The 23,287-nt window shown below is 45.4% G+C and overlaps 1 protein-coding gene across 3 annotated transcripts in view; it reads left to right on the top strand.

Annotated features, from left to right (window-relative positions):
• The window catches only part of LOC136370497 (calpain-5-like), a 38,888-nt gene extending 17,057 nt beyond the window's left edge, over positions 1 to 21,831 (top strand). The window contains exons 2-13 of one of the 3 annotated variants that reach the window (XR_010745191.1): positions 2,597 to 2,728; positions 3,041 to 3,249; positions 4,114 to 4,306; positions 7,902 to 8,095; positions 10,179 to 10,256; positions 11,409 to 11,604; positions 14,856 to 14,978; positions 16,771 to 16,973; positions 17,951 to 18,072; positions 18,957 to 19,093; positions 19,964 to 20,930; positions 21,301 to 21,831. Coding sequence is in view for 2 of the 3 variants with exons in the window: in XM_066333937.1 (XP_066190034.1) it covers positions 2,597 to 2,728; positions 3,041 to 3,249; positions 4,114 to 4,306; positions 7,902 to 8,095; positions 10,179 to 10,256; positions 11,409 to 11,604; positions 14,856 to 14,978; positions 16,771 to 16,973; positions 17,951 to 18,072; positions 18,957 to 19,093; positions 19,964 to 20,146 (1,770 nt within the window). In the remaining variant the exon portion in view is untranslated. Of the gene's footprint in view, positions 1 to 2,372; positions 2,498 to 2,596; positions 2,729 to 3,040; positions 3,250 to 4,113; positions 4,307 to 7,901; positions 8,096 to 10,178; positions 10,257 to 11,408; positions 11,605 to 14,855; positions 14,979 to 16,770; positions 16,974 to 17,950; positions 18,073 to 18,956; positions 19,094 to 19,963 lie in introns of those variants that run through there. The other 2 variants (XM_066333938.1, XM_066333937.1) reach the window with 2 other exon arrangements.
• The last annotated feature ends 1,456 nt before the right edge of the window (positions 21,832 to 23,287 follow it).

Here is a 23,287-nt window from a genome sequence, read left to right on the forward strand (position 1 = left end):
CACACTTCAATTAAAAAACAGCAGTTTAATGTGGTTATTTTTATCAAAACAAACCAAATAAAATCTTCTTAATGCACAGCAGTGCTTAATTTCTTTCTAAAAACTAATTAAAGTTTTGGCTTCCACTAGTGACGGAAAAGTTTGGACAGTTTTAACCCCAGTGGCTCCGTTTATCTCTCATTTATTATTCTAACAAAATAACATTTTGAAAGGAAAAACAAACTAGAAATTATTGATGCCGGAGATGCCAGAAAATGGGATATAAAATTGAATCTAGCCCAGGTGGATGTGGGATGGGAGAGCCAAGTGGCCAACTGATGTCAGCCCCAGCAGTGAGGTGGATTTACATCTCTGAAGTGATAGCCTGGAGCTCCTGCTGCCATTCCATGTCAGAGCATCCAGGGAGGAATGACTCTCTCCATGATGCTGAGGAGCATCTTGCACGTGGTCAGTTTTGCTTGTAGGCACCATTTTGTTACTCAGATTTTTGTTAAGAACTCTTAACAAGCTTTGAATTTCCTCTAAGTGCAGAATCTTCCTGACAGAAGAGCAGTGTTATGCAGTGATCAGTTGCTTGTCTCCCCAATGCCATTTAAAATGTCAACTGGTATTGAATGAGGAAAATCTCATTACAAAAATGTGATTTTCTTAAGGAAAAAGCTGCAGCTCTATGAATTCCATGCTGGGAACTGATTCCAGGTGCCATTGGCTAAACCAGCCCAGGATAACCATCAGCTGAGCACTGGGGTGGTGCTTTTCTCTGGCAATGAGTTCCTCTGGCACTGATTTGTTAGGGTCACATCAGAGAGGTGCCTGTGGTCTGTAGCAGGCTTGGGTTGCAGTCCTGCTGTTTTGGGATTGTCATCTTTAGCTACCAAAGGGCAGAGAGAATCCCCAGGTAAGGAGCACAGCTCCTTCCTCTGCTGCTGATGGCAGAGAGCACAGACTGCAGGAAATCTGGGCTCTCCTGCCGTTTGGAGCCGAGATGGAGTGATTTATTCTGCATTTCTAATGCTTGGATATAGGATCGTTTCCAAAGGGTTGAATTTTAGGGTCATTAAACTGTGAGAGAGCAGAATTCCTGTCACTGCCTGCTCTGCCATCCCCTCAGGCAGTCAGGAGGAGCAGTGACTGACAGGAGAGTGCCAGGAGGAGTGACTGTGAGCCCTGCAGGTTCCACACCCCTTAGGGATGCTCCTATTTCTTCCTGCTGTGTGTTGGTGGGAGGTTCCCTCTGCATTCAGCAGGACACCTCTGCCAAGGATTTCATGGGGACATGTAGGAACAGGATAAAAAGCCACCCTGTCATTTCTTCTAAGTGCAGCTAAAAAGCAATCTATAAGTTCCCATGTGAAGCTGCTTTGAGGATGAGAAGTTCCTTTAACACAACAATCTATTCTGAGGGTGAAAAACAAATGCACCTGTAACAACAAGGGATTTGTCCCATGAGAATCAGTAAAGAAAACATGTAAACAATCCAAGAATAGATAGATTTGATGGACAAATAAAATAACTTTCACTAACCAAGAGGATAATTAACAAGAAAACAATTAACCAATTAAAAGTTGCCTTCAAGGGTTGTAAAGACTGTATAAATGACAGCACGGGGCCATAATAAAAGAGAGCCTTCTGAAAACTTGATACTGTGTCATTCTGTGTGTCGTGTCTGCCCTAACAGTGACAGGGACAAACCCATCACTGCTGCAAAATGCACCCCTGTGGCCTTCCCGTGGTCCATGGGACGGAGAGGTTCTCCCTTTAGTTTAGTTAGCTAAAGGGGAAATCCAGGGAGGAGCAGGAGACATCCCAGAGAAGTCAGCTGTGGGGATAGAGATGCAGCCAGGAAAGGAGGGATAAAAAATTCTAACAGGAGCCAAATCCATGAGAATTATGAGACCCAGAGAGAGTGAGAGGTGTGCTTCACAAAGAGCTGTTCTCTCCCCGCTGTGGGGCTGGGGTCACCGCAGTGACAGGCTGAAGGAGGGTTTCCAGGGAGTGAGCCAAAGGAACGGCAGTGAGGATGATGCCTTGGGAGGCTCCCTAGAACAGAGGCTGGGCAAAGTGAAAGGATAAAGTGGGTATTGATTAAAGGCCTTTAACAGGTTCACCTTGGGCGGTTAAAAGCCTGGCAGAGGCTACACCCAGGATGGATGATGGTCACGATCTTTTCAGACAATTATAAGTTTGGTCTATTGGTACATCAGAGGTTAATTGTCCAATTACAGCTTCAGGTAATGAAGTCACATTCCCCCAGTTTGCTCCCCCCACAAAAATTCACTTTTGTTTATACTTTTCAGGGCCTGAGGCTGTTGGGTGCCCTTGGATTCCAGCCCAGAGGAATAGTTCCTGACCAAACTGAAGACAGTAGTTAACACTTTATATGAAATGTAGAGCTATGCACTATTGCAGCATGGGATTTGATAAAGATAAAGACTGAAATCTTAAGGCATCATTTCCCACCCTTTAGAGGTTTGACCAGGAGAAGCTCAGAGCTCAGGTATCAGCAGCATCGATTCCTGCTGCTTTTCTTGACTGGAAGGATGCTGTGATCATTCCTGGAGTGGAGTCTCCAGCAATCTCTGCTTTGCTTTGCCAGGACCTCTGTGAAGACCCTCACCTGCTTGTGGATGGAATGAGCTCCCACGACTTCCACCAGGGCAAGCTGGGGAACTGCTGGTTTGTGGCTGCGTGCTCCTGCCTGGCTCTGAGGAAAAGCCTCTGGCAGCAGGTGGGTGTTTGGTGTGTGTGGGGCAGGAAATAACGCAAATAAACCAAGATAACCTTGGTTGTTCCCCTGCCTATCAGCCAGTGGTTTTCTCCCTAGGACTAAGAAGAGGTGAATTTTGGTGGATTCAGATTATGGGCTCGATGTTTTCTGAGCCTGAGAATCTCTGAGCTCTTCCCAAGGGAGACTTGTCAGCAGTTTTCTTTTTCCCAAAAAAAAACCTTGTGTAAAAAATACTCCTTTCCCATAACAACAGGAGTTGTTTGCTATTTCTTTTCCTATAGCTTTTGCTGTTTCTTCCGTGCTTTCTCTCAGGTGATCCCAGACTCCAAGGAGCAGGAATGGGACCCCAAAAACCCAAAGAAATACGCTGGGATTTTCCGTTTCCGCTTCTGGCGCTTTGGAGCGTGGACAGAGGTGGTGGTTGATGATCTGCTGCCAACAGAGAACGGGGACTTGATCTACTGCCACTCCAACGTCAGAAATGAGTTCTGGAGCGCTCTGCTGGAGAAAGCTTATGCTAAGTATGAGCTGGTTCCTTGCAGTTCTCAGTGTTGTCCCTTTGTTTTGTCTTTCAGTTCTATCAGACTTCGCATAGGGTTTGGTTTTGATGCTGGTGGAGTGATACAGGGTAACACCTGGCCAGAGCCTTATGAACCAGGTGTAAATGTATCATAGGGTCCAGCCCTTGCAGATTGGTTTAAAATAATTTTAGCTCTTCAGAGGTGTTTTGTAAAGCAAAAGGTTTAATAAGGAAAAATAACAAAATAACAAACAGTACAGAAAACAAAAGAAAAGCGGAGAGAAAACCTCTGACACCCTGCTGAAAACACTCCAAAAAGCCTCTTCTTTTTTGCTCATTCCTGAAAGTTTTAGGAGGGACAATTTGACCTGCTGCCAGTAAGGGGAGGTACAGGATTTGAAGATCAGTGAAAAGGTTCAATAGATGCTTCCATCTCAGCACTGAGCTAATCACTGTCAGAAAACCACTGAACTTTCTAATGAAATTCCCTAAAATGTCTAAAGGTAATCTAAAACTCTTTCCCCATTTGGAAGCAGCTGCTGGGGCTGTGGGGTGCATCACCACCGTAGAGAACCTAAAAAAAGACTGAAAACTCCTTCTTTAATCTCTTTTATCTTCTTTAATCTTCTTTAAAGTTAAGGATGTAAATAATAAAGGAGTGCAATGCAGTCTACTTCTGCAGCCTAAATCCTTAAGGATCCTTAGAAACCAAATTTCTCTGCAGTCTGCTCAGGCTGTTTTTGGTTCTGGCCTGTTTTTCCCTTGATGAAACACAAATGTGTTCCGTACCTTGAAGCCAAATTAGAGCACTTATTCCTGTAAATTAGCCCCCTGTAAATTAAAGGATATTCTGTGCTGTCCCCAGGCTGGCTGGATCCTACCAGGCCCTGGATGGAGGCTGTGCTGCAGAAGCCCTGGTGGATTTCACTGGAGCAGTGGCAGAATCCATTAATTTAGAAGAGGGCAAATACGGTGAGGTTATTTCTGAGCAGATGAAGCTGTTTGAAGACTTGATGAAAGTGCATAAAAGAGGAGGGTTCATCAGCTGCTTCATCTCGGTGAGTACAGAGAGCTGGATTTTCAGGGTTCATTTCAAGGAAAATATCCTGGAAGAAATAATATTATTAGGGGTTTGAGTATGTCCTTCCTTTGCATGTTTGGAAAAGCTTCGTGTGGAGAAATCCAGCACGAGCTTCCAGCTCCAGGAGCCACTGAACCACAATTTCTTGTGCTGCCACGTCACTGTGGGTCTGAAATTCCTTTTTTCTGAATGGCCACAGTTGTGAATTGACCTGAGGTAAATCCACACTAATTTACAGAGCAGACAGCAGCATTCAAATGCTTTATTTCTTAGAGAAATCTCTTTAGAGAAAAGGGTTCTGGCATGGAGACTTCTTGACTTCGGTTGTGCCAGTTCAGCCAGGGTAACAGTGGAGCTGAGCTGAAAGGCTGAGCTCACCTGGTTGTTCAGGTAAGGCTGTTTTACACTGAATATATTGAATAAATTTAATATATTGAATATATGGAATAAATCGAATATATTAAATATATTTAATATATTGAATATATGGAATAAATTGAAAATATCAAATATACTATATATATTCAGGTATATACACTATATATACTCAGGTAAGGCTTTTTCATGTTGAATATATTGAACATATTGAATATATTGAATAAATTGAATATATCAAATATACTATATATATTCAGGTAAGGCTATTTCCTATTGGATATGTTGACTATATTGAATATATTGATTATGTTGAATATGTTGAATATATTGAATATATTGATTATGTTGAATATATTGAATAATCTCCCCACTGGAATTAAGGTGCAGAACTCACCTGTGCTGGCTCATGTGAGGCTCAGGTAACTCAGTGCCCCCATTTAGGAGGCCACAGCCCTGAAATCAGTAGAGAGGAGATGGTTTCTGAGGAAGATTTGCCCGTCTCCAGTCCTGTGACACTGACAGGACTGAACCACTGACAACTGGGCTGAATGAACTCCCCTTCTAAACAATTCTGCAGTGTCAGGCCCTGAGTGAGCACTGCTGAAATCCTCACCTTGCCCAAAGCTGTTATCACACGTGGAGGGCCAACAAACTGCAATGGCACCTGAATATTTCCTAAAAGATTGCTTTTAAATGGTATTTTTAAATCATTTATCGTAAGCCATTCATCCAGCAGCCCACAGAAAAGGGATGATTCCCTAGGAGCTGCAGCGTTGGCATCCAAGTGCACTTCAGTATCTTCCCCCCACGGCCCCTGCTTCATTTTAAGACCTTGGCTAAGGCTGATCTCAGTTAAATCCCTTAAACATTTTGCTTTAATTTCCCTATCTGTGAATGGAGATGATTCATTCAGAAATCCTTGTGAGTGTGAGGAGGGCTGTGGAACTGCCAAGAATGACAGAAAATCAGCTGGTTTTGGAGGTTCCTGAGAACGTCACCTTTGGGGGTTTTTTTACCTTTCTTTTTTTTTATCAGGCCTGAATTTTTTTTATTGGACAGAATTCCATCTGATTTGCTCAGAGCGGGCTGGCAGAGCAGAGTGCCTGGTGGGAATTGTTAAATGCAGACACTGTTTCTGGCATGACAGGTTGCTCTCAAATGCTGGAGCAGTTCTGTTTCTTAACAGGAATTTGGTGAGGTGATTGACTCAGGACAGGAAGCTCTGTTTTAAAAAGCAATTAATTAGGCAGTGGTAATGCTTTCACTGATTGCTGGCGTTATGTTTCTGCCTTCCAAATTAAACACAAATGCTTCTAAACATTGCTCCCAGAGAGGGCAATCCTAAGTTTGCCTGCATTTGTCACTTTTTGATGTATTATAAACACAGTGGAGCTTGCTAGGTGTGGAATATTTATTACTCGAGTGGCTTCATTGCTGCCTTACAAACACATCATCGTTTTCCACGGATGACAAAACGGCCCTGAGCATCACCGTTCGGAAATCTGAACAGGCAGGAGATGCTTAAACATCTCGTTTGAATAAAGAAATAAATAAGCATCTCCAGAAGGAGGTGGGAAAAGCCAGCAGTGAGAAAAGCCTGGGGGGGACTGAAGGCAGCACAGACTGTGGTGGTGTCAGGGACTCCTTGTTTGCTTTTTGCTGTGAAAAAAGGGAGTGGAAGTGTCACAATGCAGGGAGCCCAGAGCCAGGGGAGTGCCAGCCAGGCTGGGGAACTCTTGAGCTGATTCTTGGGGAGCTCTTGTCAGCGAGAGGCACAGAGGGCTTGGTGAGACTCTCACAGTTGCCAGACCATCTGTCAGTTCCAATTGGACAGCAATTTCTCCTTCCTCCTCCATTTTTATTTTTTTTTAATGTGATTTTTTACCTTTGGGGTCTGAGCACTGTTAGATCAGTGCAACATTTGCCTTAGGACAAGGACCTTGTCTGTTTAGACCAGTTAAATTTTGAAATTGCTAAAAATATCTGAGGAGGCATGATGTGCGTTTTATAACTGCAGTAAGTCCTTATTTGTATTTAAATATTCATGTATTTATACTAATATATTAATGTGTAATGATAAATAATATATTTCTATTTAAATATTTGCATTAGTAACACCAAGAGGCCATGCCTCTTGCTCTCTCCTCCATAGCCAAGGCTTGATTGAGCATTAATTAGGTAATTACAGGTTTACACACCAGGATTTGCACTGAATCAAATCTTCCTTCCTTGATGTCCAAGGGAAGGAGTGTTTCCAGGCCCGGTGGGTGATGGATGAGAGAACCTCAGGGTGGCTTGGCTGGACTCAGTGAGGGAGAATCTGGGCCCAGGACCATCAAAACAACTCCAACATCTTTGTAGGGTGCTGCTTTTTTGGGGTTTAGATCAGGAGATTTGGACGCATTAAATGAAATTGTATTCTTTTTCAGAGCTTGATGATTTTTATGTGTCCTTAGATCAGCATCTGATCAGGCCTAAGGTCATCAAACAGGACAGTTTAGGGTTGGTTAAGGGACAATTTAGGGACAGCCTGAGCACTGCTGGAAACTGGGAATCTTATGTGGAGCTCATGATGAACAAACCCAATTCCTAAAGCACTCCACAGATCTTCCCTTCGCCAGGAGAGAGCCCTGCCAGGAGTGGTGAGGTGCAGGACAGGCTTCACAATTGGCTTGGGAGTTTTTTCACTTGTGCTTTCACTTGTGTTCTCCCACTTTTACCCACTGCCTGTAGTTCTCTCCTGAGTACCAAATTTACTCCAACACAAGAACAACCATTGGACTCACCAGCTAAATCCAGGAGTGTCCTGGTGAGGACAGCCCCAGGACAGTCTGGGCACAGTGTCCAGAAGAGCCATTTGGTAGAGGTGACAAGATTTTGGCAGGGCTGATAAAGATTTTCCATCAGCCAGAGTCTATCTCTGAGGCCAGGAGGAGATGGCAGAGTGGCTGCAGCAGGCAGGATTCCCCTGTGCTCTGGGACTGTGGAATTGTCTGGCACTAACATCAGACCAGTGAGCCCCTAATTCCGAGTCCTAGGTTCAGATTCAGTGCTGTTATTTTTCCTGCATGATCAAATCACTCAGGAGAAGAATGAAAACCAAATTTTTCTCATCCTTCCCCTTGAACTTGGAGCCATCAGGCTCCTCAGAGACATGAGTTCCTTTGCTTTAATTGTCATTTTTGCTGCCCAAGGAGTCCCCAGGGCGCCCCAGTGAAGCAGAGACAGAGATGGGGCTCATTGTGGGCCATGCCTATTCTGTGACTGCCATCACCAAACTGCGCCTCGGGGAGAGGCTCCTCTTCTCCTTCAAGGCTGAGAAGCTCTTCATGATCAGGCTGAGGAATCCCTGGGGGAAGAAAGAATGGCACGGTGCTTGGAGTGACAGGTAAGAGCTGCAAACCTGTGCTGGAGGTTTGTGCACGAACTGGATGGAACCACTGGGAGATGTTCCTTGAGTTTTATTGCAGCATCAGCCTCATAACAGGGTTGGAGACAACTGGAAGATGGCAACAGCTCACACCTGCCAGCAGTAGCCAAAGATCTCTTTGCTACAGGGCATTTTAAAGGTTTCCAGCCAACAGCACATTGCTGAAGCTTACAGACAATTGTTCTAGCCAGTCACTAAAAGCACACATACACCTGCTTCAAATGATGCTTGCTTGTGTGCTTTCTATTAACAACACACAATATTCCATTATTAAGTTTAAAACTTTCTACTGTCTTGCTAAGCGTATTTTTCTGCAGTCTTAAGGTGTATCCTGGCCAAACCTAAAACCCCAAACTGTTGTTTCATGTTCTTGCTTGCTGTACTGTTGTAACTTTTCCTACCTTCAAGCTTTGCAGTTGCAGCTGATCCTAAATTCTTCTGCTCTCTCTGTTCCTGGGGCCTGCCTTCACAGCTTTCTGAAAAACTTCTTACCTTTAATATTTCCCACAACAGCCCCAGTGCCAAAGGGGTGAAACTCAGCAGGGGCCAGTGGAATTTGTGATTAAACACTGCTGAGACACACCCATACCTGGAGATGGCTGAGCCTCTGTGCCATCTCTGCCCACTGTCCTCTGAGAAAATGAGCATTTCCTGGAGGAGTTTGTGGCTCCCTGGACCTTATTTCCTGCTTACATCATTCTCCTGGCACACTGGAGGATGGGAAGAAAAACAGCTCATGAGTGAAGAACATGAGCTCACTCCCAACTTCACCACTGAGTGTGTCTGTGGCTCAGCTTCTCATCTGTCAGCTCCTGGGGATGGCAAAACTCTTGTAGATCATTTAAGTGACTGCTGAAAAATGCTGTACAAGTGCCATGTTTGTGATTTCTTTCTAATTAACCTCCTAATGAATTTTCATGTGGGCCATGGGCTTAGCAGGGACCTCCACAGCAAGAGAAATGATTGCTGCAGGGGATGTCTCCCATCATGGGTGATTTATACACCAAAAATATGTGACAGTTCAGCACTGGGCTCACCAGCTAGCACTCAGAATTTAACAATGCAGTGTTCTTAACAGCAGCATATTAATTTCTTATAATCCATGCTTTAGCTAGCAAAAATCTGCTACTTTCAGAGAGATTGGTCCAGGTGAAATGCAAAGAATGCACAAAAGAGCTGCTGTGTGTTTGACTGAAGCCCTTAGGGTTCTCCAGTGGCCTGTGTGTGTCTCTGATGATGCCTCATGGCTTTTAGTCTAAGAATTAAATTGATAATTTCCAACTAGGTTAAGAAAATATCTGTGAGGGTGGGCAGTCTCCCTTCCCTCCTTCCAACCACCTTCAGCTTTAGCCTCCAAGAGCTTTTGGAGGGGCAGGGAGGAGCTGTGGCTGTGTCTGTGTGGTGTAACTCCTCAGGGATGGGGTCTGGTTGGGGTTTCAGCTGCTGGAATTGGGGGTCTGTGCTCCCCTGTGTGTCTGTGCACTGTAATGCTCCTCTGCACACTGGACACTGTGCTCAGGCTCCAGCAGTTTCTCCTCAAAGGCCCCCCCGGGGAAATCTCAGAGCTCAGGCCTGTTTTATTAAGGTGATTAAAAGACAAAGAGATTACTCTGGTCTAAGTGAAGTGTTCAATAATCTCCCGAGGAGAAAAACCAGGTTTCATTTGAGGGGCCTTCAGGGAATGGAGTCAATCTCCTGTGACCTTGGAAACCAGCTGTTTAAGTGTTTAGGAGTCCTAATGGAGGGTGTGACAAAGAAAATCAATAAAGTTCTGCTCTATTTGAACCTATTTCCTATTAATCTCTTTCTTTCTAAATAGCTTTCAAATCAATTGATGTTTTAAAACTGCTCCTGAAAGCCTCACACTTTCATCAATATCATCCTCCCTTTCAGTACTCTGATATTTCTTTTAAAATCATGGACCAGGAGAGATTTTTTACTACAATTGTTGTCTTTTTTTTTTCCAGGTGAGAGTTTTTACTTTTAAGTTGTTAAAAATCTTTATGGTTTTGATTTTTTTTTTTTAATTATTACCTTTAAGTTCGGAGGAGTGGAAGAAAGTCAGCGATTCCGAGCGCAAGAATTTGGGGCTCACTGTCAAGAACGATGGAGAGTTCTGGTGAGTGGGAATGATGTCAAGGGTTTGAGACACTGGCTTTACTGACACTGATTTACTGTCATTAATCTGCCATGTAACAGCTTCAAAACCCGATGGATAAAGTTATCCCAAGGTCTGTTCCTTTCCAACTCCCAAGGGATGACAGGGAGGAATTATAAAAAGGGGTTTAAAAGTGGTAGAACAAAATCGGAATCTCTTGTCTATATTTAGGATAATCTCTCAGAAACCAGGAGAACACGTGCTGGTTTACATGACACAATGCCCAATACTGAACGCTGTTTAGACCAGTTACATTTTGAAACGGGTAAAAATATCTGAGGAAGCACCATGTGCATTTCACACGCCGTTTTACAGACTGCTGTGCCTGTCTGTAGGTCAGCCAACTCTAAAAATAGAGTTTCATCCAGTGAATTTTGATATTTGTTGGTGTTTTCCGGCATGGGAATGAGAAGTGTTCACTCTCTATAAAATGTCTAGAGCTCCATTATTTCTGACCTTGCTCAAGGCTTAGATCCTCAGCCCAGCAGGTCCTTCAGGAGATGCTCAGTATGGGCTCAGAGTGAAAACAATCCTGTTGGCTTTGTCAGGGCTGGCAGCTGCAGGGTTTGGCTCTGGGCCATGACTAAGGCAGGCCATGACGGTAATTCAAAGAGCCAAGCTGTTTTCCAGCTGCTCTGAGTCCAGCCCATTCCTTTGGCAGGCCCGGGTGAGATGGGGTTAAATAAAACCTCTGTCCAAAGTGCAGAGGATTGAGTCGTGCTCAGGGACAGATGTGACAATAAGGACTGTAATAATGAGGAGGGGTTCCTGCTTTGATTGCAGGTGATTTCTTTGGCCTTTGTAAAATATCAAATCCAGCCTGGGAGGTCCAACCAGTCCTTTGGGCTGAGGAGATGCAAAAGAACAGATCCTGATCTGACCAAACTCACTGAGTGAAGCTGCTCTGAATTAAGCTCTAAAACCCTGTGATTGTGGCTTCACGAGTATTTCCACATGGAAAGCTTTCCAGTGAATCAGTTTGTCCCCTGGACAGCTGAGCAATGCCTCCTCTTCAAATTACTGGAAGGTTTTGTGTTTTGTTTTGGCTCTTTGCGTGAATATCACTGTTTATTTTTAAACAACCCATTACTTCCCTGGTGTTCCGTGGAGCAGGATGACCTTTGAGGACTGGTGTAAGAATTTCACGGATGTGGACATCTGCAGGACTGTGAACACCTCCTACTTCAGCCTCCACAAGACCTGGGAGAAGGAAATGATGTTTGGGGCTTGGGCAAAGCATCCAGAGCCACTGCTGAACCGATCTGGGGGCTGCTTTGATAACAGAGAGACCTTCCTGCAGAACCCCCAGGTGGGAATCCCTGTGTTTGGTGAGGTCCTGTGTATTTTGTGAGGTATCTGATACCAGAGACCATCCTGCAGAACCCCCAGGTGGGAAGTTTTGTGAGGTGTTGAAGTGTATCCACTTTAGCTGGGGCTCCTGAATTATCCACCCTGCTTAGGAGTTGGCAGGAAACACTGGACAAAAATCTCATCGCCCTGGGAGTGTGCAGTGTGCTGCATGTTTTGGTGGTTTTGATGCAATTTCTCAGAAGGGTTTAGCTATTTCTTTAGGAGTGATCATGCTTGGGGCTGCTGAGTCACACACACAGCAGAATTACTGACGTCCTGCCTGCACTTCTTTCATCTTCCCAGTCATAGAAAGGCAACAAGTCTGATTTTCTAATGACAGAGCTCAACCCCTTAAACAGCTTGGGGATTTGATCCACTGTGTTAAGTCAGTATCCCGTGGCGTTAATGGAAGATTCACATATCTGGTCTCTTCCCCAAGCTCAGCCTCTCACCAGCATTACAGAATGTTCCTTGTCTCACCCTACCTGGTCATTTCAAGCTATTCAGTTTATCTCTTCATCCATTCCTCTTCCCTTTCCCACCTTCCAGCCCTTCTCTCTCCCAGCACGTGCAAATTCAGGCATTTAACTTCTGTTACTGTCCATGGTGTCTGGCCACTTACTCTGTTAGTTACTGCTTTGAAAACAGATCTTTCTGTCCAGGTTAATTAAAGATGAAAATGGATCTTTCTGTCCAGGTTAATTAAAGGTGAAAATGGATCTTTCTGTCCAGGTTAATTAAAGACAGTCTTGGATCTGCTTCTCTGCAGCTGCCAGGGAGGTTTCTGCCTGCAGCCTCTGTTCTCAGAGCAGGAGGCTGGGGCAGTGCAGCCTCTGCGGCTCAGATCAGATCTCACATTTCCCAGCTCATCCTGCAGCTCTCCACTGCTCTGCCTTCTGTCAGTGCCTCATTTCCAGGGAGTGATTTAATCCAGGTATTGCCCCGTAAGGTTCTGGGTGTGTTCCAAGTGCTGGTCTGCTCTCATTTGTAAGTGTTCAGCTGCCTCAGAGAACAAAATACCCAGCTGAGTGCAGAGAACAAAATACACTCAGCTGAGTGCACAGAACAAAATACACCCAGCTGAATGCAGAGAACAAAGTACCTGCTGTTCCAGCTGAGTGAACTACCTGATGCAGTGGAAGGCCTCTGGATTCCAGTGTTATCTCCTGGCCAGTTGATTAAAAGGCTCTTAGCAGAAGCGCTGGAACACATTTATGTTATCTTAGGGCCATTACAGGTTACTGTGGCACACCCCATCATAACCTAGAGATGATCCCCGTCTGTCCTGAGGCTTCCTGTGAGGTTTATCTGTGCAGGGAGGGATGGTCACACTTTCCAGTCCCTTTGATAAGGCAATTTCAGACAAGTCTTTGTGTATTCTACAGTCACCTGCAGACTTCTGGATCATTCACCCATGGAGACAGCTGAAGTGCCATCACAAGAAGGTCACAGCTGCAGAGCTTCATCAGACCAGGAGAATTTTCCTGGTTCCTCTTTTCCCCCTCTCACACCTCCATGTCCTTGGCACCCTCTGGGCTGCCTGAAGGGATAACCCTGTGTGTGGGACAAGAATTACAGTGTGCCTCACTGGGTGTTGACACATGTCTATATCTCATTTTTTAGGTTCTCTCACAACCCCTGGGACTATCCCAGGGCCACTGTGCTTTCTCTGCTGTTTTATAGGTGACATAAAACACAAATCTGAGCTTGGATCGGTCATTGTTCAGCAGAGGGATGTGGATGGTTCTGTACCCAAGGCAATCTCAATATCTACCTCAGAGCAAAGCTCAATAATTCCCTTTTTACCAGTCGAAGGAGAAGGGAGGGGGGAATTGAACCAGTGATGATATTCCTCTCCATGCCACCAGGGAATTTCTGCTGAAATCAGAACATGTGGTGCACATGGCACCCAGCTGGGTGCTGCTGCAGGTTTATGTTTCTATTTATTTTCTCACATTTAAGTGTCTTTGAGGAAGGGAGAGTGCAGCATCTGTCCAAACTTGGGGTAAATAATGTGCCTCCACTGGTCCTGACAGCTCAGATTTGCCCTCTGCATGCACAAAGCAAAAACTAAAGGAGTCTCTAATAAAGAACAAATTAATTAAATTTGTTTTCATATAAAAAAACACCTGGTTGACCTTCTTTTGTTCATACTTACTTATGAACTGGTCTGGTAGTGATTTCTGGTAATGTAACTGTTCAAGCTGGGTTTAGTAAGATGGGAACTGCTGCTTAAACTTCAGATAAGTTCCTTTGATTTGTCTTAAGCCTGAGTTGACTGTAAACAGTTTGGATAAAATATTTGCATGTTAAAAGTGCAGGAGTCTTTCTTAGCTGTTTTTTACTGGGTACTCAGGAAAACTGAGAAGTCCAAAAGCAGAATTTCTGCCATTCTCATTAAATAGGAACTGTAGATACAGAACAAAGTGCCTTTTAAATAAGATTTAAAATATTCCTTCGTTTGCCGGCCCTGTAAAAAGATGTTTGAAATTTACAGACACTGCTCAGTTAACAGCAGAATAGAAAATTATCTAAGACCCCATGGGGAGTCTGTTGGTTTATTTTTTTAATCTCAGTCCTGATTTACAGCTAAATAAAACTTCATCTTTCGTATTTTACTTTCAAATGAGGTGTCCTCCTGCTGACTCCAGTGATTTTGTAGCTTTGTCCCAAGCTGTCTTTGATGTGAGTTCATAAAATCCGAGAATCCCAGAATGGTTTGGGTTGGGAGGGACCTTAAAGCTCATCCCAATCCACCTCCTGCCATGGGTGGGACACCTTCCACTATCCCAGGGTGTCTCAGATCCCATCCAGCCTGGCCTTGGACACCTCCAGGGATCCAGGGGCAGCCTCAGTTTCCCTGGGCACCCTGTGCCAGGACCTGCCCACCCTCCCAGGGAAGGATTTTTTCCTGATATCCAGTCTAAGCCTACCTTGCTTCACCTTGAGGTCATTCCCCCATGTCCTATCACTAAGATTACCATTTCCATCAATACCTTTTATTAACCTGACACTTTTGATTTTAAGATCCTTATTATTAGCATTGATTTTTTTCCAGCTCTGAACTGCAAGGAATGTGGAGAACTCTCCTTCCTCCCCCGAATGTATTTCCATTTCCCTCCTTTTACACACGTATTTCCTTGCTGATGGCTTTTCCCTCAGCCTCCTGAGGCAATTCCAACAGCTCTTCTCTCTCCTCTCTCCTCCCAGTACCTCTTTGATGTCAAGAAGGCCGAGGACAAAGTGTTGGTGTCCTTACAGCAGGAGGATCGGCGCAAGTACAAGAAAGAAGGGAAGGGAGACAACATCACAATTGGCTTTGAAATACTCAAGGTAGGCAGCTCTGCACTCCTGGTGCAGAGTTTGTTCAGTTGGTTTGCCTGTGGGACTGATATTTCTGGGGCTGAGAGATTTCAGCCTGCTGGCACCTGCTGACTTTTCCCAAGAAAAAATCTCTCAAGAAAGCTTTTTCTCAAAACAATCCTGGCAAACAACTCTCTCCAAACAATCTTTCTCCAGGTGCTGTTTTGCTGTTTCTCTGGTTTAACCAGTGGCATTAGAGAGGTGTCATTCCTATTCCCCAATCATATCAATTCTGTATGGGAACACCTTATAAAAGTAGTAAGAATTAGACAATAAAAGCCTTTTTTCTATGTTCTTTGCCTTCTGAAATATTTGGAGTCTCTCACCTTTCTTTCGTGTCCTACAACTACATTTGCCCAGTCCTGCTTCACCCAGACATGAGATTTTTTGGCAGATAGAGCCAGGATTATCCCAGGGTCTGGCTCTGTGCTCAGACTTTGTGTGGGCACTGCACTCAGGCCATAGGAACTCAACTGAATTTAGTTCAGCTCAAACTCTATTTGAATACATTTCATTTATTTGAAAGAAATAATTTTTGCCCCTTGCAAAAGAATTTTAAGTGCTTTTCCTACCCCTAAAATTTCTAGAGAAAGGGAAAATCATATTAATGCTTAAAACATGGAGGGTTTTTTCTCCTTCTTCTGCCTCCATTTCATCAGCAAATACATCCAGGGGAATTAAGTTGAAAAGTCTGAAGTTTTTCTGTTGCCACTTAGGAAAATAAAATGTGTTTTCAAAAGCTGGACTAGAGAGCAGGAAATTAATATATGGGAAAAGCAACCACAGGGATCCCCAAAAGGTAATTTAATTGCACTCTCAAGGCAAATTGAGTAAAATGGAAACACTCAAACTCAGAGAAAGAACGAAACAAAGAAAGAGCGATTTTTCTGCTCTTCCACTGTGGGTTGGGCAATCCTGTCATCTGTTGCTGCAGCTCCTGGGACTACATTAAATCTATGGCTTTGCCCTAAAAAAAAGTCAAATTTTTAGCAGTAGGTTAGATCTGCTGACATCTGCATCACACCTACCCATTTGCCAATCACCTGTTAACTACACACATTGAAAAGTGGCTTTGCAGAAAGCAGAATAATTTCCCTTGTTCACACCTGTAATTTGGAAAGGCTTGAAAAAGAAAAATCACACCTTCCTAAAGGTTGCAGTGCTCTATTTTTATCTCTCTGATCAATAATTTTTCTATTTTAGACATATCCTAACACACCGAGCTCATTAGCATGACTAAAGGCCTTGGGAAGAGAGCTGCCAGGAAAGATGAAGGGCTGCTTTTGCCCCAAGAGCCGCCTGAGAGTTTAGTTTAGATTTAAACTGTGCTCTGGCAAATAGCAGTCCCCTGGAGAGGATGTTGAGTTAAGCACAGCTTCAAGGCTTAGAACAAAACATGAAGGGTTATTCTGTGGCTTTTGTATTCAGGAAAGGGCGAGGAAAATCCAGCTGTGTGCATCTGGATTGGGAGAAAGGCTAGAGAATGGAGGCAGAGGGATCTCAGCCTTGGCTGAGCAGGGGCAGTCCTTGGGCTGTGTGTCCATCTCTGGAAGTGTTCCAAGCTCTGCAGTAGCATCACATCATCCCCTTTCAGCGGGTCCCTGTCTTTGCCAGCCCCAAACTTTCACCTGCCACAGCTGAAGTGGATGAGAAAACCCTTGTCAAACGATTTGTTTTTATTGCACCGGTGGTTTTACTGCCCTGAAAAGCCGTGTGATGCTCAGGCAGAGCCCTGCTGGCGTTAACCCCTCTCCTGCTGCAGGTGGAGGACAACAGGAGGTACAGGCTGCACAAGCTCACGGTGCAGGAGAGAGTGGCCACGTCTCCCTACTCCAACACCCGCAGCGTGTTCCTGAGGAGGACCCTGCAGCGTGGCCGCTACGTCCTCGTCCCCACCACCTTCATCCCCGGGGTGCCCACCACATTCATCCTCAGGCTCTACACTGACGTGCCCTCAAAGCTCAGGTGAGTGGTCAGAACGGGGATTCTCAGGCTCCAGGCAGTGCCTTGAAGCCTGTGGAAAGCCAAGGACAGAACTCTCTCAGTCTGGCCTGGGAAATCATAAGGAGGAACCCAAAACAACCTTGTAGAGCTTCTCCTCCTGACACTTGGTGTTTTTATAACTTGTTTGCTGCTAAGTTTCCAAACTTTTCCAAAAAGGTGGCGCCCTAAAGGACCAATCCTATTCATTGTACCCAAACACTGTATAAAAGAATCCGTCTTTAAATAAACTTTGCTCTAAGCCCTCTGAAGAAATCAGAGTTCTGTGTGTCACTCATGAGCCCTGGTGAATTGTAACAATAGTGGCACTCCCAGCTCCTCCTCAGCCCCCAGGCTGCAGCTCCGTAGAAGGGGTTGGCAGGTTGTCCCCCAACCCCCTGAATCTCTCATGTGGCTCCAGACCTGGAGACATCAGGGGCACCTCTGAAAATCTCCAGGTTTGTGCATGGTCAGTTTTTGGTTTATTAACCAAAATATTCAGTGTTTAGTTAGGGACCTCTTGGACTATTCATTTTTGAGTCTTTTGGCTTTTTTAGTTCAGTTCTTGTAGTGGCCTCCAGTTCCATGTCAGGACACTGAGCACTGGTGATACTTTTTTTCTGTGACCATCTCCTCTGAAAGCAGTGGTTGCTGCTAGAGTAGAACCAGTGCTTCATGAATCAGATCCACTGCATTTATTTCTTGATTTGATAGTATTTTCCATTATTTAAAATTGGGAATTTTTTTTTTCATCACTTTTGCTTCCACGCAAAAGATAACACAGATTTGTTTTACCTTGCTTTGCTCTATTTTTGTTTCTCACATCTGTCGTTTCTGAATTCAAAAACAGCAGATGAGGAAAAAAGTACAAATCTTGTGTTCAAAAAATGCCAGATTTCCACAACCATTGATTGTTTGCTTGACATCCTTTGCTTAGGTTGTTTTTTTCCATGATTTTTCAGGGAGCTGAAGGCAGACAGGCCTGAAATGACATGTTGGAGTCTTCTGTGTGGCTACCCACGCAGAGTCACCCAAATCAAAGTCCACTCTGCAGAGGGTTTGCAGAAACAAGACGAATCAGGAGGTGAGTGGAAAGAGAGTCTGGAAGAGTGGAATTGGCTTTTCAGTCCTCTAAAGATGATTTGGGTTGGTATGTCAGCAATCAGAAATTACATAAACAGAGGATTTATGGGGTTTGTTTTTCCACCGTGTTGTAAAACCTGCTCCAGTGGAGAGATGAGATGGATATGGGGACGCACAGCAGCAAGTTATGGGCAGGATAACTGCTCAGGGTGGGCAGGAGTCGCCAGACCTTTCTGAGGAGCTAATTGTGGGAATTAGTAATGTTCTTCTGTCAGGGCTGTGTATTTTCTAAATGGAAAATATCCAGGAGGCAACTGAATGGCACAGACTCAGGTAATGTGTTATTTACCTCATTAGAACACTTCAGGGAGGATTTCATGGTTTTCAAACAACCATTTTCAGCTGGGTAAAGCAGAACAGGGGTCAAATGCTTTGTACATAACTGTGTATCCATCAGAAGAAGTATCTTGGAGGATACCAAAATGTCTTTATAGCACTTGATGTTAATTAAGAAACTTGCCCAGTTATCATTCGCTTTTTCATTTTCTACTCCTGCTCTCTGTGCTGGTTGTTATCAAATCCCTGTTCCTGGCCAGAGAAAATTTATTTATCTTTATTTTAAATGTTGATTGGCAAGCTCCTCCTTGGTGCTGTCTTTTGCACCTTTGGGAGGTGTCCCTGCTGTGGCAGGAAGTGGAACTGGATGGGCTTTAAGGTCCCTCCCAACCCAAACCATTCCATGATTCTGTGTTTTCCCCTGAGCCATGGCTGTGATGTGCTCTGCTGCCCTGTCCTGTGGTGCTGCCAGGCACAGGATTGTCCCTGCTGGGTTTCTGGGCAGCTCTCAGCTGTGTGCCCAGAGCTGTGCTGCTGTTTGTGTTCCAGGAGCAGATCCCTACGTGCTCATCAAGTGTGAGAACCAAAGGCGGCGCTCCGCGGTGCAGCGCGGCACCACCAGCCCCGTCTTCAACACCCAGGTGATCTTCTACAGGAAGGACATCGACAGTCCTGTCACCATCCAGGTGAGACAGCCACAGGGCAGCTGCTCAGGGCAGGGAGGGCAGCACAGAGCATCCCTGGGCTTCTGTGGGCCAACCCTTCCTTGGTGTGACTGACACCCAGGAGAGCAGAGTGAGAGCTTTGCTGGGCTCTGCCTGGAGATGTGCTGCTCCTTCCCCCACAAACACCAGCTGAAGGCGCTTAGGGAGCAGAAGGCATGCTTCATTCCAAGGATATTTAATTCCAAGGCATGTTTCATTCCAAGGCATGTTTCATTCCAAGCCACATCTCATTCCAAGGCTTTGAAAGGATTTACAGGATTCCTCTTGCCCCGTGTGGTACCTGATGAAACAGAGACAAAGAAAAGCCAAGTGCTGTCCAGAGTCAGTGTTTGAAGCAAAACCAAAGCTAAGGATGTTATTAAGAAGCTGTTGTTTTTACCCTGAACTCTAGTCCCGTGAGATCTAGACCTCACTCTTTACCTCGGCACTAGCTGGGGAAATAAAGTTTGGTGTTGAGATGATGCAGTCCAGGAAAACTTTGTCTTCGGTCCAGTCTGGGGGCTAGACTCTGGAACTCCAGCACTGGGGAGGTTCAGAGGGCAGCACAGACAGGCTCTTGTAGGTAGGTTTTCCTGCTGATGAGCTAAAAAAGGCCATTTTTATTCCTCTCCTAGGCAAGCTGTGACCTAGAAAGCAAAAAGCTGATTTCTCTCCTTATTTGCATAGTCTATGTAAATGAGCATGCAAATCCAGCCTCTCCCCTCCCGCTCTCTAGACAATCAGTTATATTTAGGCTCTCACTCCTCCTCGCTGCTTTTCCAGGGGGTTAAGGGGGGTGTGTGACCCTTCCCGGCGGGCAGCAGCGCCTTTATCCGTGTGTCCTGCCGGCAGGTGTGGCACAGCAGCCTGCTGCGGGACGGGTTCCTGGGGCAGGCGGTGCTGGCAGCATCCCCCGGAGAGCCCCGGCAGCGGCAGAGGCTGCGGCTGAGAGCCAGGGGCGACGGGGACACGGCCGAGCTGCCGGGTCACATCAGTGTCACCGTGCTGAGCAGCGAGGACCTGGCCGAGCTGTGAGCGGAGCGGCGGAGAGCGGGCGGCACATCAGCATCATCGCTTTAATAAGGGGGAAAAAAAAAAAAAGAAGAAAAAAAAAAAAAAAAAAAGCCCCGCAACTCTTCTCGTTATCATCGGTAATGGGCGGAGAGGCGCTGGGAGAGGGGGGAAATGCATTTTTATACGTGTCTGTGCTCGTGATGCGGTAGCAGAGGGACCAAATGGGATGCTGGCAGATGAGTCCGTGAGGATGGGAGCATCTTTGCGGCAGCATCGGGGAGGATGCAGGCAGGAAGGGCTGCAGCTCCATCGGCCACCCAGCCGCAGCTTGGGGATTGGCAAGTACAAGGGGCATTCATCAGGATATTTTTTTTCCTCTCCATATAAATTTCTTGATAAATTTCACTAGAGATTAGACATTTCTGTTCTTGGTGAAAACTCCAGGAGCTCATTCATAGCTTGTGGCCTTAGGACCAGTCTTGCCAGGACACATTAAAACAGAGGGACAGATCTTGCAGTGCTTATTTGAGCACCACAGCAAATAAGAGCTTTTTCCACCCAAAGGCTTTCAGATTGACTTTCTGGTTCTTCTCTTCTCCACCTCGAGCTGGTGACTCACAGTTTGGTATCTCTGTCCAAGGGCACCTCACAGTTCAGCGGTGGCTTTGCTCAGAGCACAGATCCAGCAATGGGAGCCTCCTTGCTTTGTTTAAGCCACAGAATGCTAAAAATTGGAAGAACAGCCCTCTTGGTTTGGTAAATGCAGCACCAGCCTGAAGGAGGAGAAAATGAGCTCAGGAGCAGGGTGAGTTTGTAAAAGCAGGGTGCTGTTCTCTGGCAGGTGTCAAGTCTCACTCTCCAATTTTTGCAGTCATTTATTGCTGGCGCGGCTGATGTTTGATGGAGTTTCGCTGGGATACCACGGGGGATGGGTGTTATTTCACATTTTCCTGACAGCAGGGGCCTGGTGCCAGCTCCTCCCTTCCCCTGCAGCCCATGGCAGGGTTCCCTCAGCAGCTGTCTGGGGTGGGCACGCTGGGCAGTGACCCTGGCACTGCACGGGGCTCTCTGTGCCAGACTCACAAATGGAGTTGTACACAGCTGCAGATTCTGGGTGCTAAAGTGAAGCTGAAGGACTATTCTGCCTTTTTTTTTTTTTTTTTTTTTTTTTACAGCCAGGAAATTGGGATTTCTATGAGCCTCGAAGCCACTTCAGCCACACTGTGAGATTTTTACAATTTATGAAATGGCCCTTGACAGAGTTAATGTTTTCACAAAAGGTTTTGAAGTCTGCTCAGGGCTCCAAAAGGATCATTGCTGTGGTATAAAAATTCTTTCTCTGACATGATGGGTTGTGGGGCTGTGAATGATGCTGCAGTGCCAGCTTAGCTGCATGTACCACAGACATAAATCCAGCTCTTTTCAGACAGTTTGGGCTCAGGCCGTTTGGCACAGCAGAGATTTTGTCAGAGGTGTGAGCTACACGCCCCACAGGCAAGTGACATTCTCTGCAAGCTCGTGCCTTCAGGGCTGCTTATTCTCATAACTGTTTATAAACTGAAAATTCTCTCTTTAAAGCATAAACTGTCTCATGCAGACCAGAGCTTGGATGAGGGGAATTGCAAGTGTCAGGGCTGCCCCCGTCCTGCACTGAGACCTGTTTGCTTTGCTTTTCCTCACACACTCTTCCTTGCTGTGGGATTCCTGCAGTGAAATTCCAGTGTGGAATTCCATGCTGTGGGATTCCTACAGTGTTCCCTGTGGGATGGGGCCATTCCCAGGGCTTGGCTTGCCCAAGAGTCAGTGTTTAGCTTGAAAAAAGTTCCACTCCGAGATGGCACCACGGGTTTGTCCCTCCCTGCCCCACGATTTGGGTGAGAAAGCTCCTGAGGGCACAAAGCCACCTCAGCTCCAAGCTGAGTCTCGGCTCTTTCCTTGGAGCCCCACAGCCCTGGTCCCAATGCCAGCACCATCACCCTGTCCCAACCTCTGTGAAGGGTTGTCCCCAGCATCAGTGGGACAGAAGGAGTGTGACCAGCAGTTCCTGGGCATGTGTAGCCCGGCAAAGTGGGAAGTCAGGGTGGGGAGCACAGACACGGTGATTTTACAGCCTTGAGCATCCCCCAGTTTGTCCCCGTGGCATGGGGACAGGCACTGCTGGCCAGTGCTGCCCTGAGGGACTGGCAGTGCTGGGAGCTGCGGCAGCCTCAGCAGGGTGCCAGGACCTCTGCAGGGATTATTTTGGGGAACCCTTTGGTTTCCCCATCAGGAGGAGCTGGTCCAGCCTGGGAACACAGCTGGCTCTGCTGGCTCACAGAGGTTTCTGCCTTCCCAGGTGGAGCAAGGCCAGGGCAGGCTGACAGGGGCTTGTGCTGCTGCCTGCTCCTAACAATTAGTTCAAATTGTTAATTTTTTAACAAGTAATATCACCATGTGGGAAAACATGTCGGGGTTGGTTTTTTGGGAGGGAGGGGAAGGACTGCGTGTATGTACACACTCGAGCCACCTGAAAAATGCAAACAGATGGAAATGGGTGTAAAATGTTTCATTGCAACTTTTTGTAACTTTTCAATACGAAGCGACCTAAATAAAATTTTTCAAAAAAACCAAAAACAAAACCCATTTTAGCCATTTCTGCGGCGGCCGCGAGAGGGTGCTCGGTGTCCACCCACACAGGTACCGACACGTTTATCCGCAACACACCCGGATAAAAACGGGGTTTGATTTATAGGGGATGCCACACGTTATCCTCTACACGCTGTTAGATCTCTCTGTACACTGCGTGCCTCTTACAGAAGTGCCTCTGACTGTATATAAAAAATTATGTATATATATATGTGCACATTATGTATAAATATACACATTATATATGCACACACCACACACACATATATATATATATATTTAATATATTTTTATATATTTCTATATATAAGGAGCATCATATAGAGAGAGCAGGAGAGTTATTTAGGGGGTTGTATAGGGGACAATATGAGCTACAAAGTAAATATATGTCCATAGCTCTATGACACACTATCTATACATATAATTGTAAGTATATAAAACATATAGAGAGCTCTATAATAATATCTATGTGCTATAAATATTTATACCTATAATAATTATACATATATAAAAATATATACCTATATATTTATACAT

This window comes from Sylvia atricapilla, chromosome 21 (genome assembly GCF_009819655.1).
Source record: "Sylvia atricapilla isolate bSylAtr1 chromosome 21, bSylAtr1.pri, whole genome shotgun sequence".
NCBI lineage: Eukaryota > Metazoa > Chordata > Aves > Passeriformes > Sylviidae > Sylvia > Sylvia atricapilla.